Consider the following 14,762-nt stretch of genomic DNA (forward strand, 5'->3'; position numbering starts at 1 on the left):
GCAGACACTCGCTCCACCTAGCAAGCCCGTCATAGCACACTAACTCCGCACCTCCAGGACAACTGAGTCACCCTCCACGCTCTGACGGGGTCACCGCTCCCAGCCGGGGACTCCACCCTCCCACCAGACGTTCTGAACAACAACAAAATCGCGTAACTGCGAAGCCGGGTTGTAAGAACTGTTAGCGGAACAGCTGTGCGCAGAAGCCGCAGGTGGAGGCCACCGCCACGTGGGTTACGCCCTCCTGGGTAAGACGCCACAATCAGAGCTGTACCAAGACGGAGGCGGGGCAGGCAGGGGCCGTAGACAGTGACACTTGTTATTTCTGAGGCAAATATAACCAATTTCCTTTTCACACACTAGGAAACAAAGGTCCAAATTGCCCACCGACAGCCCTGGGCAGACTAATAAATGGCAGAGCCAGGCCTCCAGCCCACGTCTGACTCAGAGACGCAAAGCCACAGCCGCCATCAACAGCATTAAACCCACCCATCAAGGAAGGCGCAAATGCACACTCAAATCAGATCGCTAAGGTGCAGCAATTTCAGGCTTAAAGGGAACGCACGATATGGCATGTAAACTTGACCCTCGTTCACGCACAGCTACACCAAAGACCTCTGCCTACTTTCTAGGTCCTCAGCGCAATACTGTGCAAACAAAATCCTGTTACTTATATCAGAACGAAAAAGAGGCGTGCAGTTTGACAGATAAATTCAAGACAGCGTAGGAAGCATCAGTAAACAGGTGTCAAAGGTGAACATCAGTAAAAGGCTCTTACTACGAGCAACACCCCGTCTCAGGGGTTATTCAGGTACATCAGTCATCTGACGAACCAACCTGGTTTCCCCATGTTTTTCGTAAGTCACCAGTAACCAGGGTGGCTTCAAGTAAACACACCACATCAAGAGCTCGTCCCCGCTGACGGCTGCCAGCAGCTTACCTCTGCGTCTGCGGCCACCCAGGTGCTGACGTCACGTAAGCCACGCGGTGGGAACTGTCTGGGCTCATCTGGCAGACAGACTCACCTACAAAACCGAGGAGACAGAGACCGTCTCTCTCTACAGCACCTAGACAAAGGCCTCTGCAAAGATAAATACCGAGGACCCTGCAAGATGCCCGCTTTCCTCAAAATCATAGTCAAAAGGAATGAAACCAAAATCGCGGTCAGATCAAATGTCTTGCTTTCTCACAACAGCATGATTCTGTAAGATATTCGGGTTTTGGTTTTGGTTTTGATTTGGTGCAAAATTTAAAAAATGTGAATACCTTACCTTAAACTAAATCACACACTGAAGCTATCACTTTCTGTCAAGAGGGCTAGCTTTATAATTTTCTTTTTTGGTGAGGAAGATTGGTCCTGAGCTAACATCTGTTGCCAATCTTCCTCTTTTTGCTTGAGGAAGAATGTCCCTGAGCAAACATCTGTGCCAATCTTCCTCTATTTTTTTTTCTTTGTATGTGGGACGCCACCACAGCACGGCTTGATGAGTGGTGTGTAGGTCCATGTCCAGGATCTGAACCCCTGAACCCCGGGCTACTGAAGCAGAGCATGCAAACCTAACCACTGCACCACCAGGCTGGTCCCGAGAGCTAGTTTATACATCAGTGGAATCAGTTCTTTCAGCTCTAATGAAATAGATGGTGATATTGTGATTTATAATAGGATATATGCAGTCTTCAGCCCTGTTTCTGGTTCCTAAAACCCTTGTAATTTCCTTGCTAGGAGCTACAGGAACATCTTTTTGCTATAATACTTAGTTTTGTTCTCAGGTCCTGAAATATCTCCAGAGCATTAAGGTGAAATGGATGTCTTTTGTTACTCATAACAACCCCCTTTCAACCCGCCAGTTTGTGCTAAAGAATGACAGGTGTGGCTGGAGCTCCAGGATAGCTGGGATGGGGGCTGGTTCCCAGGGGAACCAACCATGTGATGAGAGGGCTGGGACCCTCAGCCCCACCTCCAACCTCCAGGGAGGGGAGACGGGCTGGAGGCCGACTCAGTCACCAATGGCCAATGATTTCATCGATCACACCTGTGTGACGGTGCCTCCACAGAGATCCCCCATCCAGGGAATTCAGAGAGGAATTCAGGTTGCTGACCTGTGGAGGTGCTGGGAGGCTGGTGCAGCCAGAGCAGGCATGGGAAGCCCTGTGGCCCTTACCCCACATCCTGCCCTGTGCATCTCTTCCGTCTGGCTGTTCCCGGGTTACATCCTTTTATAATAAACTGGTCATCTGGAAGTAAAACATCTCTCTGAGTTCTGTGAGCCACTCCGGCAAATTAATCGAACCCGAGGAAGGAGGGAGTCCAGGAGGGGACGTGGGAACCCCTGGGTCACAGCAGGTAGGTCAGAAGCACAGGGGACAAGCTGGACTTGTGATTGGCGTCTGAAGCGGTGGGAGTGGGGGCAGTCTCGCGGGACTGAGCCCTTAACCTGGGGCTCTGATGCCCTCTCCAGGAAGAGAGTCAGACTCGTAGGACACCAGCACCAGCTGGGGATCCCAGAATTGCTTGGAAACATCCCCAGTCTGGTCTCAGGAGTATCCTGAGTCTGTGAGTAAAGGAGAAATAGGCAGTTTGTTCCCAGGAATAGACTCCTTCACCTTCCAAAGAAGTCCTTTATTATTTACAGGGCTTAAAGGAAAAAGCTCTAGAAAAGGGAAATTTCAAAACAGGTCTGCAGCAAGGGCCCGGGTGCGTGAGAGGTTTCGGCAGGGGCCCAGGTGGAGTCTTCTGCTCTCGCTGGAGGTCACTTCCAGGTTGTGAGGACGGTTCTTCCCGAGTCTCTCGATCGGCCCCCTTTGGGTCCTAGCGACTGGCCCGGACGACTTCTCAGCTCTCGGTCAGCCCCGTCACCCTGCGCCAGCTCTTCGTCGTACCTAGAAACAGAGCAACGTCCCCAGGATTCTGCAGCAGCAGTGCCAAGCACGGCCACTGGGCTGCGGCGTGACAAACCCCACGTCACCCAGAGAAGCAGCCTGGCCCCCACTCTACACGCCTCCAGCCTGCCTGTCCACCACGTGGCCTTGGCAGCCCACCAAACACCACCCCAGGCCACAGAGCATATGAGTACAACCTTGTTACATTGTTATGTGGACAGTCCCCAGGCCCTGGAGTTGACATTTTATGCAAGCCACCAGATGGAATATGGCTAAGACCCCAAAGGAAACACGAATGAGACACCAGGCTGTTGAGGGAGAGGACTGATGTCTGGAAATACTAACACAGCATCTGCGGGCAGGTATGACTAAGCCTATTTCAGACAGGGAGTGGGGCCTGAGTGACCTGCCCAGGAGGGGGCCAGGCCCGGGGAGGCGAAGCAGCTCACTCACAAGGCAGGCCTGTGCCAGCCTCCAGCAGCCGTGACCACCTGCCCCTCCCACTGACCTATGCATCAGGCCTGTGTGGAAAGAGCCTGGGCTTCTGCATCGGCAAGAACTGGGCTGGAACCTCGGCGCCCTGACGGGTTGGTTATGGCATCTGGGAACATCCTGGCCTTTCTCAAGGCAGTGGGGCCCCTCCTACAGGTCCCAAGAGGGTGGTGAAATGCCACACACTCTGTTGCAGGCCCTGGCACCATGCAGGCTCCAAACCCTCAGTGACTTCGCATCATCCTCCTGACTCAGAGCAGCGGGCATCACGACCAACCCCTTCTGATCTGAGCAAACTGGATCTCAGAGAGGTTTACTCAGTGTCCTAAGCTCACACAGCTGGCGGTGGCAGAGGAGGGATTAAAACCCAGGATTTGGGATTCCTAATCCAGAACTCTGCGCGCTGCAGATGGGAGGAGTGTGAAAAGTGTGTCCGTTCCTACTGAAGCGCGTTCAGAGGTGTCACTTGCTGGCCACGCGCCAACTGAGGACCCTCCTCACACTGACATTTATATCAGACGCAATGGGCACTAAGATGCTCAGTCACGTTGCATCAGCTGAACTTTGCCGACTTCTGGGAAAGGGTGTCTGTTTCTGTTACAGGCTCATTCCCAGAATCGGAATCTGCGGGTTGAGTGTGGCGTGGGTTAGAAACTTCGGAGGCTGAAGAACATATTCTCTGCCTTGTGCTTCTGGTGGCAGACAGGGGACTGGAAGGCAAGGGGAGGGAGGCGCCGGCCGGCTGGCTGTCACCATGTGGCAGACACTACAGGGCTTCCCTCCACGAGAGGAGGGGGGCGGGGATGGGGGGAAGGAGGAGGAGGGCATGTTGAGGCGACAACACATCTCCCTAAGGAGATGCGACGCCGGACGGAGGACTCCTCAGGGACACTGCAGGTTCTGCCTGTGGGGGGTCCTCCCAGGAAGCCCCCCATCCCCTCCCCTCCTCCAGGGACTGCCAGAGCCCCCGGACTCCCCATGCACATGTCATCACTCCACTGCCTGTCGCGTGTCTGCATCGCTGACAGAAGGGCTGGGGCAACTCCCCCCTCAGGTGCACAGCTGCTGCCAGCACCTCGCTTGGGGGGTGGCTGTGGCTAAGAATCTGCTGAATGAGTGGAGGGAAGAACCACATACAGGTTGACTGAGCATTCGTGCTGGTCTGTGCAGCTTAAAAACACAACAGACAGAAATGAGCATTTGGCAAGCGGGTGGCATTGGGATGGGCTGTTCCCAGGGACGGTCTGGCCACTGATGGAGCTAACGTGGAGGTGAACCAGAGACAGGACAGCTCTTCTCAGGGCCCTTCGGAGTCCAGCAGGCTTTTCTCCCGGGATCTGACAGGCAGAATCCACGGCCGTCAGGGTTCGGAACAGGACTCTTTGGAAGGCTGTACACGTACAGCCAGCACCTTCAGAGCTGGGCCCTGGGGGGCAGGCACAGAGAGCTAGGCCTGTGGGTCCGAGGCCAGCTCGGGCAGCAGCAAGAGCACCTATATCTGGGGGCCAGTGCCAGCAGCGTGATCTTGGGCAAGTTAACTCGCACCCTGGCTTCCTGCCGTGCACCGAGGGGCTGCGGTGGGCGCTCAGCAGCACACGGAGTGTCCAGCACGCAGGGGGACAGGGCAGCGCGCCACGACCCACTGCTGCCAGAGGCCACAGCTGGAAGTCAAAACGGGCCTCCTGACTGTGAGGTAACTGGAAGCACTGGGGGAGCGAGGGGTTTTTTTTTAAGATTGGCACCTGAGCTAACATCTGTTGCCAATGTTTTTTTTACTTCTTCTCCCCAAAGCCCCCCAGTACACAGTTGTATATTCTGGTTGTAGATCCTTCTGGCTCTGCTATGCGGGATGCCACCTCAGCACGGCTGACGAGCAGTGCCATGTCTGCGCCCAGGATCCGAACCGGCAAAACCCTGGGCCGCCAAAGCGTAGCGCGCGAACCTAACCCCTCGGCCACGAGCCGGCCCCCCAGGAGCAAGTTTTAAAAGGAAGCACTCAGCAACTCTCAGCTCGGCACTGGAGCCCTCCTCACTTACAGGAGTGGGGAGAGGGTGGCCGAGTGGATTTGGGGCATGGGGGTCACCTTTGTGTTCTTCAACTGAACGTTGTGAGGCTTCTGACCTCTGCATCTTGAACTGGAAATGGAGTGTCTGCCCCGTTCCCTCAAGGAGGCCCTGGCTGACGGGCAAAGGGCCCCACGCAGGCCTAGCAGTCCAGCCTCCCTGCCACCCTGGCTGGATGAAGAGCCCCCCGGGACACTCATGCTCCTGGCAGGACTCCCTCTCCGCAGAGCCCCCCAGCCCTCCTCCACACACACAGCCCATCCATATGATGGGCCATCAGGACTGAGCCCATGAGGTCCTTCATCACAGGTGACATCCGTCACCCTCATGTCACCCTGCACCTCCCATACTGCCAACCCCGAGAGGCTCTGGACATGCCCCCATCTGACCCTGCCCCCAGACTTCCTCTGCACACTCGGAACTCTCCGTCCACTGTCAGCACTGCCCACGTCCCCCACATCGTCACCCTCCTGCTCTGAAACCCGTCTCTCCCTGAAGACGCTGCTTCCCCTGCAGCCCCTCGAGTGGGCTGTTTTCTCTCCACCCATCATGCCCCTAGGCCTGGAGGGGCCTCTCTCCAAAACCTCTCAGCTTTTGCCCAGCCCAGGTCAGCAGAATCCACCACGCTTACCCTGCCTTGTAGGCCACCTCTAATCCTCAGGTCACTGCCCCTAATTCCTTAAGACTCAGGCTCCTGGCTCACTGTTGCCAGTAACAGCGATGACCAAACAGACGAGACCCCCAATTCCCTGACCTATTGCCCTATATGCCCCAATGACCTTGGCCTCCACCCCAGCTCAGCCCCATTCCCACAGCACCTGGCTGTGTCATGTTCAGGGACCGCACCCCTGTGTCGCCTCGAGCGCAAACCTCACTCTGGCCTCTGCCCTTCTCTTCCCCGCTCGTTCCCTAGTACCCGACCCCAACAACCCTCGCCGGCTGGGACCTGCAGTCGCCTCTGCCCTCTCTCTCCCTCCCCGCCCTTCTCTCTTGCCTTCCTCCCTGCCTGGCAGCCCCCAGCCCCGGTCACTTCCACCCCTCTGCCTACTCTGTGCCCAGCCCGCGCAGCTGGACGTGGCTGGAGAAAACAATCAACCATGCTGGCTGGTGGCACTTGAAGTTCACAGCCAAGGCCCTTGGAGGCCCCAAGTGCTGCATGGAGGCGGTGCACGCTTCCCTTGGGAATTCACCTCCCACCCTCCCCGTGCATCAACACCGCACACAGCAGAGGCGGGTGAGGAGGCCAAGTGTGGGCTCTGAAGCTCCAGTCCCCAGGCCAGCAGCACCTACAGCTGTGAGCCTGGGATCTGTGTGTGCGAAGTTCACTACTCTGCCCTTTGTTTTTTTAAACTGTTAAGTGAAACGCACATCTTTACTTTTACAGAAGCAGGCAGTGTGGGTGAAGAGAAGTCATGTACCTCTCCTGCTGCGCCTTCGCCTGGGCCTGGCACGGAGAGAGTGCTTCCTAACATTTACATTAACATAGCAGAAGACGAGACAAAGGCCTGGTTTAGCGCCCAAACGCTTTCCTGCTGCAACACAATCTGTCCCATAACATCATGAATAAATGAAATACTCTGCTCAAATAAGGAGAGTCCGCATATAGCCAGAAAAATCCACGTTGGGCCTTGGTACCCCCAATCTGAAACACACAAGGACAACAGCACAGCCACACACACACTTACAGAATTTCATAATTGCCAAGAACTTCCTTTGGGGGTGACTTGTTCCATTTACAGTCTGGAATTTCGCCATTGGGGACCGCAATATTGAGGGTGTCGTTAATCAGGTTGTACTTGAGGATCCGATCGTTGGCGGTGCTGGAGGTGAGGGATGGGGACGCATTAACCTATGAGAGGAAAGACACCACATCCTTCACTTGGGACACGTATTCCGTTGGAGGGAAAACATGCACTGCGGGAGAAAATGCTGCCTCCCACGTACTCTGGGTGGAGCTGTCAATTCAAACTGTTCGTTAATATTTAATACCTTCAGCAAGCATTGTGTGATCTACATTTACGAGCTCTTAGAGGAAATATAAACAATATTTAAAGACAGGATTAGGATTAGGATCTCCAATCAGTCATCACACAAACAATAATCCCAGGTCAACGTACATCACAAACATAATTTCAGTGTCCACCTGGGTGAGCAGCTCTGTCCTAAGGACCACAAGCTGCCCAGAGCTTTGCTGGAATCAGGGAACCAAATGCCCCTGACCTGGCAGCACCGTGGGGCTGAAGGAAAAGGTAATGGGCCCCTTTTTGGCCAAGACAGTAATACCTCACCAAGAAAGCAATATTCTGACCCAAATGAGGAACCCATCCAATAAGTGGGAAGTTAGTCTCCTAAGGCCCCAGAGGAGCTGAGTGATGTCACCCAAATCCACATGTTAAAACGTAGACATGTACCCCGTGGAGAGCCCCGCAGGCCCCAGGGCAGCTCCTGTTTTCTCTGTTTCGGGCACCGGTGACGGACTGTGCTGAGCCGTTCTCTAGGCCGTGGGAGAGCAGGCAGCCAGTGTGCACGCCGCCCAGCTTTCTCCCAAACAGCCAGGCTGTATGCTGCCAGCAGGGTCTCTAATGTGAACAGTGACAGGGCTGTGTGGACCTCAGGTGCCCTTGAAATTACCAGTGCAGTATATCATGACACCGAAATTCCTATCACGAATCTGCTAAAATAAGATCTGTTACGACGTGAGAACCATTGCTCACAATTAAGGCCCTAGCTCACCAAGGAAAGCTTGGCTTCCATTCAAATCACTCTCTTTAAGATGGAAGAAAAGAAAACAAGAATCTTCTATAGCCATCTGTGGGTCGCCCTCTATATGTGTACCTGCCTACGCCCTGCACCCACACCTCCGGCAGGACGACACGTCAGTAACCTGGAAAACACTGTGACAGAGCACAGCTCGCTCTCTGACAAGCTGGCTCCCCAGAGTTTCCTGAAGGGGTTCCCAGTGACCTTCTGTACAAGGGACCTCTCACTACGAGCTGCTCTTGAGACCCAGCTTTCCCTTCTTGAACTGGGACCAAGCTAAAGAGCCCGAGCCGTGCACCTCTGCGTGAGCGTGGTCAGAAGACGGTGCTCAGAGGCACACGCAGGGAGGCGAACCGGCCAAACCGGCCTTCATCCCCACAGCCAGCCCGACCCTGTGGCCCCACAGAGCCTGAGTTCTCCTCCTGGCTGCAGAGCAAGGCAGTGTGACCCCTACGGGGGGCTCCGCGGCCGGGCCTCAGACGGGTGTGGCGGCGCCCACTGTCACTGAGGCAGTGTCATGTGGCTTGTCGCCAGGAAAGGACACCTGGCTGTTTCTAGAACAGCCACCACTACATTCCATCTATGCCTTGAAACAGGTAGATGAATCCACTTCCAAACTCTACCTTCATCCAAAGAAGATAACGTCCCTTATCTCTGGACAGTGTGCCACCGCTTCCCAAGGGGTTCTGGGTCTGTGAGCCCCTTTCCTGAGTGGGAACAATATCCCCCAGGAGAGCAGGGCAGGGGCTCTGGGGCACAGACTCGCCGGAAGCACCCTGGAGCCCCGGGGCATCCTCTGTGGGAGAGGGAGACGGCTCCTGCTCTGGGGGCTGGGCTCACCAGAGGTGAGAGCCGGGGAGGGTGCTCATTTTTGAACCATCAGCCAACTGTTAAACCTGAACGTCTGTCTGGGTCACATTTCAGAAACTCCTCTGCCCCAGCCCTGCCGCCCGGCCAGAGGACAGGGGGCCTGCGGAGCGGCAGCAGGGCGGGGCAGCAGGAGGGCGGTGGGGACGTTACCTCAATCAGCCAGGGCTTCAGCTTGTCGTCTATGATGATGTCGTAGCCGTAGCACTCGAAGCAGTGCTTGTCGTTGTTCATCACCGGCTGCGGAGAGAGGGACCCGCGGTCATGCAGCCCAGCCGAGACCAATGTCTCTGACACACAGGATGTTATAGCAGCGGGACCCCCTCACGGTTGGGACAGGCTGCATCTCGCTTTTAGGACCAGTGGCTGCCAACCTCCAGCCCAACACTTCCTCCCTTCCTTCCTCTGTGCCTCTTCCAGGGCTCAGGGGAAGCTCCTCGGTCCTGGAAAGGGCACTGACGAAGCGCCACTGGGTCTCCAGCCCTCATGCATCAGGGGCTGGATGACCAGCCGTGAATGTCTTCATCAGCACGGGACTGTCCTCGGGTGGACAGAGTCCAGCCCCCAGCCTGGGACCTGGAGGTGAGGGGCTGTGCAGCCTCATCATAAATGCACACCCGTCCGCCAGGCTGCTGGTCCCTTCTCAGGCCCTTGGCACGTGGGCTGCCAGATTATGAACCTCTGTTCTCTGTGACAGAGTCAATCCCTTTACATAAAATGTTTGTATTTTCTTTTAAATTTTCAATTCCATTTCATAAACTGTTCTCTAAGTGCATAAACCCACCAGCCACTTGCTTACAATGCAGATTCCCGGGCCTACCCAGGCTGCCTGATTAAAACCTGCGGGAGAGGCCCAGCAAGCAGCAGTTCCAATGCTCCCAGGATTCTTGTGCACCCCACAGTGAGGGACGACACAGACACGACAGTGAGGCGTTCTTATGTGCCAGCGGCATGCGGACTCTACTTAAAACACTGGATGTAGAGCTGGAAACTCCTAAGGGGAGCTGGCCCAGTCCAGCCCTCTCACTCCCTGAGGGGGGAAACCAGACCGGGGTTGGGGCGCTGTTTCATCACGTGGTTTATGGAATCGCACTCTCACTAAAAGCCTGGTGTCCCAACCCCAGCCAGCGCACACATGACACTCTCCCAGGAAGCCTCTGCTGCTCAGGAGGTCGCTAACCATTCTGTCACCCCAAACTCCACCGGCCCCAGCCCTCTGGCTCCCTGCTCCCCCATCCTGCCCCGTGTTCTGGGCCCGGGCCCTCCCACGTGGAGCACCCTCCCGTCCCGCTCCAGCCCACCCCACGCGTGGCTGCAGGCACCTGCTCCCCTGCCCGCCTCTCCCCTAGATTCTCGGAAGGCCTGGTAGAAACAGGGTGCCTGAATATTTGCTAAGTGAATAAAAACTAAATAAATAAATTTCTGCTCCCAATACCCTCGGAGCCCTAGAAATCCAGCAGCTTCTCAGCCCCGGAGGCTGAGGTCCAGGAGGAGACAGATGTTCAGAGGCACCTGCCAGAGGACCCAGCCGTGCGACAGGCGAGAGCTGGGGCCAGAACACAGCTTTTCTTGATTAAATAGCCGAAGATTTCTCAAAGCTCTGCCAACACAGGGCAAACTAAAGCGGGCCAGGAAGGGGGGAAGAGCTGGGTCGACCAGGCACGAAGATGCCCAGGATCACGTGTCGACAGACGCCGGCATTTACCTCTCCCACCTTCAGCTAACCTCTGCACAGCGTGTTCACACAACCACCCTGTGACACGGGCATCAAGATCCCCAAGCCACAGAGGAGGCCGCTGAGAAGCCGAGAGTAGAGGCTCTGGTGCAAAGTCGCCAGTCGGCACATGGCGAGGCCCAGCTTGAAATCTCACCTGAGCCCAGAACGCCTTGCTCACTCCCCACCGAGACCCCCACAAGCCATCGAGGCACAGGTGGCCTCTGTGGGGTCAGACACATGAAATGCAGCCCCTAAGCCGTATGTCCAGTTAACTGGATTAACTAGATCCTGGGGTTTTTCCCTTCAAATCCTCCCTGGGAACGAAAGCATGCAGAGCTGACGGGGCACTCTGTGAAAGGGGAAGAGCCTCAACTCGAGACACAGGAAAGTCAAGACGCCGCCAGAAGTGGCACCTCCCTCTGTCTGTAATTTTCTTTACACAGCTGATTCCACAAAGCTTTCCACACACATACGGGGGAATCAGTTTAAGTGGGCGTTTCCAAAGGTGGAACTGGGAGGAGGGCCTTTAGCTGCCACTGAGAGGGTTTCATGTAAATATTTTCACTTGCATCTCCACGCCGCCAAACCCACATCACACTTACTCCTGAGCAACAATATCACACATTTCTGACTCTGTGGAGTGAAGCTTTTGTCACGGCCCTCAGCTCCGAGTGTGGGGGACACCCATGGCAGTCCGGCCTTGGTTTTTTGTTTCGCCTTGGTGGTGATTCTTTAAGTTTTTGAAGTTTGAGAAAGCACCTTTGTTAAAAGAATGGGAAGCACCCCCCCCCCACACACACACACACACACACTCCACGGGGACGTGTCACTGACTGTCTGGGCCCAGGCCATGTGTCCTCAGGTCCTGCCCGGGGGCTGTCTGTTAGGAGCCCCCTCAGCAGGCCTGGGCCCGACGCCTGCCCCTCCACGTCCTCTCCCCAGGGCCTGAGCCTCCGTTTCGCTTGAGTCATTGGGTGGCGAACACTCAAGGAAGCACTGAGAAGGCGCCTGCACTCTGGTGCCCAAGGGCTGATGCCTTTCCTTTACCTCGAGAACAGATGCACACCTGCCTCGGAACAGTAAGACACACCAGACAAAACTACAGCCCGGCGACAGAGCTGAGACTAGGGCTAAAAGGAGGGGAGGACCTGTGCAGCCCCTACTGTCCACAGACAAGGGGGCAGCTGAGCGTCCATCTGCAAAACGGCAGCTCACGCCAAAACGTGCATCATCGAGTCAAGGGCACAGAAGAGCAGACGAGGACGTCAAGAGGGCTCTGCCTCTCCGCAGCGGGCCCAGCTCCCGGCGACCCTGGGCAGCACCTGGCTAGAAGCCGGGCCCTCTCTCCTGAAACTGCCTCGGCCTCTGGCAGACAAGGAGGAGGTGAGACCGTGAAAACAGGTATTTTTAGCAAAAGAGCAACAAGCACCCCCAACTCCCAAACACTCATCGGCTTTGTGCTTTCTGCTTCGCTCTCAGCTCCGGGCTCCTGGCCCTCTCCCCTCGTGCTGCTGGAACTCACCGCCACGGCCTTCAGCGACTGCACGATGATCCAGTGGATCTCGTCAAACAGCTTGCTGGTCACCTCCTTGCCACGGGTGCTCTCCAGGTAGAGCCGCAGGTTGTTCACTGTCCACTTGCCCCCATGGATGTGGTTGTAGTCCTCCTGGGAATGGAAAGGGGGCGGGGGCCCAGGCAATGCACCCTGAGGAATCCAGCCCTTGCCCTTCATGCTTGAACATTTCCCGCGTGCCTCTCCTGTGGGGCTGGCCCCCAGCAACAACGCAGACAGGCCCCTGCCCCAGGGAGGTTGGGCCTCCTACACGTACATGTTTTTCAAATACTCAGCTCTGTCGGATTCTCACAATTAATAATTCATACTCTGCAGCGCCTGCTGCGGAGCGCCACCCAGAGCTCCTTCAAGACCCAGGCACTCATTCTTCCAACTAAGACTCCTCAGGGAGCTGCCCTTGACTAAAGGGAGCCACCTGTTCCAAGGCTGCACCCTCCCCAGGCAGCCCACAGCCTGTGACAGGTTGATGTCAGGCTATCAGCCCCTGCCTCCATCTGATGGCTCTGCAGGGCCACCCAGCTCCAGAGGGCCCTGGTGTCGCCTGGGGCCTCTGCCATAGCTGTGTCCCCCTCCCCGTGTGCTCCTAGCATGGAGCCCCCATAAACCTGCACACTCATCTCTGCCTCCGAGTCTGCTTCCTAGAGAAGCCGAGCTGAGACCCTGTGCCAGGCACGTGACCCCCCTCATACCGTCCCAGCCTCGGGTCCACGTCCCAGCCTCAGGTAAGAAGATGTAGGCTCGGTGGCGGTGGGGGGGGGGGGGGCGTCACGTCACTTGCCCATCTTCCATCCCAGCTGTGCTGGAGCTGGGACCCGAGCCCAGGTTTTGTGACACCAGTGCACTGCTCTTTCTACCTCTCTGTCCTTGAACATTAATCCTCCACTCACTGCCTCTTCCGGAGGCAAGAAGCCGGAAGATGCTGAGGTGTATGAGAATGTTACGGGACTGGGATTCCATTTTCTAAGTAGAAAGTTGAGAACTGTGAACTAAAACGAACCAGCCTAATAGCAAACACACGCCACTGACTCAAAGCTGACTGATTTCATACAAAAACAGAGAAATGAACCATATTTTTCAAAAATACCTTTTCAAGGTCAGAGACAAATTCCTTTTACATATCAATTTTTACTTAAATACCTTAAAAGATGAGGTGCTCGAGCTTGTTCACCTCAAATGTACTCTCAAATAACTCAGTGGTTATAACCCTGATCAAAGGACCATCAGAAGTTACAGGAAAAACCAGGTTAACTGCCCCCAGAAACCTTCCTTTTTCCAGTCACAGGTGCGCTTTACTATCAAGAGAAGCTCATGTTTACTTACAAAAAGTATACACCAAGGCCAAACACCATCTTACGCACCGTCTTAGGTATAAAAAGCAAGTAAACATCTCCTGCTGTGCGGCCTGTGGAACATTATTTTATCAGATTTATTTCAAAACGTTCTAGCAAATCAGTCTGCAAACATCGCCCATTCTGGGATGCAGCCTGCTCCTTCCACCCCTTTCTCTGCCCGCTGAAGCCGTGTCCTCTGCTGCCGGGAAACCCTCGGCAGTCAGGACCCGCCCTGCCTCCTGGGCCGCGCCCGACCCCTGCTGCACCCCCACTGCAGGACCGAGTCCTCTGCTGTTGCCTCCCCTGCTGCCTCTGAGCTTCCCGAGGGCAGGGCAGCGCTGCATCCCCTGGGCTCTGCCCCCGGGCGTGGGGCGGCGCTCCACCAGGCCCAGACTGCACCCACAGCCGTCGGCTGCTCCACAGCATTTCAGGCTTCAACACGACTCCTGCTCTTTCCGCAGTTCTCAATTAGAGGCACGTGAAGCTTTCTTTCACTCACGGTTCAAACTTCGGTTTCTCGGAGTAAGCCCCTTCTCACAGCAAACGGAGAAGCAGTTACAAGTAGGACCAATGAGGACAGTCCTGCCTCTTCTACCGCAACATGGAGACAGCAAGCTTAACTGCCGCCTTTTGCTCGCTCCTTCGGTGGATTTCTAGAAAACGGCTTCTGTTCCTTACTGACGGAAACAGACCCAGCTGACTGGTGGCCTGAGAAGCCCCATCAGACGGAACCCTCCCAAGGTCAGTCTGGCGGCCCAGGTCAAAGGGTCTTGGCAGGCTAACGTACTCTGCACTGTCCTCAGGGACACCAGGTGGACTCAAGGTCTGTCACTGCCACTTCCCACCCATGCCGAGACTTCACTCAACATGCCACTTGGCTACAAAGGGTCTGACGTCACCACTCAGCTTTCTCTAAACAGCTGGCAAGTTTCGTGCTGCGTAACCTAAAGGATCACTTTCCCGATTCTTATGAATAAAGTCTGGGCTGGGTCATCCTTTCTCCTCTAACCTTAAATGTGACAATGATGCTCTCTCAGTTTCCTCTCAGGAAAACCTGACGGGCAGGTGAACCGGGGTT

General features: G+C 55.6%; 1 protein-coding gene across 4 annotated transcripts in view; it reads right to left on the reverse strand.

Moving 5' to 3' along the window:
* Positions 1–2,599: 2,599 nt before the first annotated feature.
* Positions 2,600–14,762, reverse strand: part of TTLL1 (TTL family tubulin polyglutamylase complex subunit L1) — a 30,565-nt gene continuing 18,402 nt past the window's right edge. For all 4 annotated transcript variants that reach the window (XM_023631851.2, XM_023631853.2, XM_023631852.2 and 1 more), the window contains 4 exons: positions 12,303–12,446; positions 9,217–9,303; positions 7,122–7,285; positions 2,600–2,880 (listed from right to left, as the gene is read on the reverse strand). In XM_023631851.2, coding sequence (XP_023487619.1) covers positions 2,751–2,880; positions 7,122–7,285; positions 9,217–9,303; positions 12,303–12,446 — 525 coding nt within the window. In that variant the 3' untranslated portion in view covers positions 2,600–2,750. The remainder of the gene's footprint in view (positions 2,881–7,121; positions 7,286–9,216; positions 9,304–12,302; positions 12,447–14,762) is intronic.

The sequence above is a fragment of the Equus caballus genome, chromosome 28 (assembly GCF_041296265.1).
Source record: "Equus caballus isolate H_3958 breed thoroughbred chromosome 28, TB-T2T, whole genome shotgun sequence".
In the NCBI taxonomy this organism is placed as follows: domain Eukaryota; kingdom Metazoa; phylum Chordata; class Mammalia; order Perissodactyla; family Equidae; genus Equus; species Equus caballus.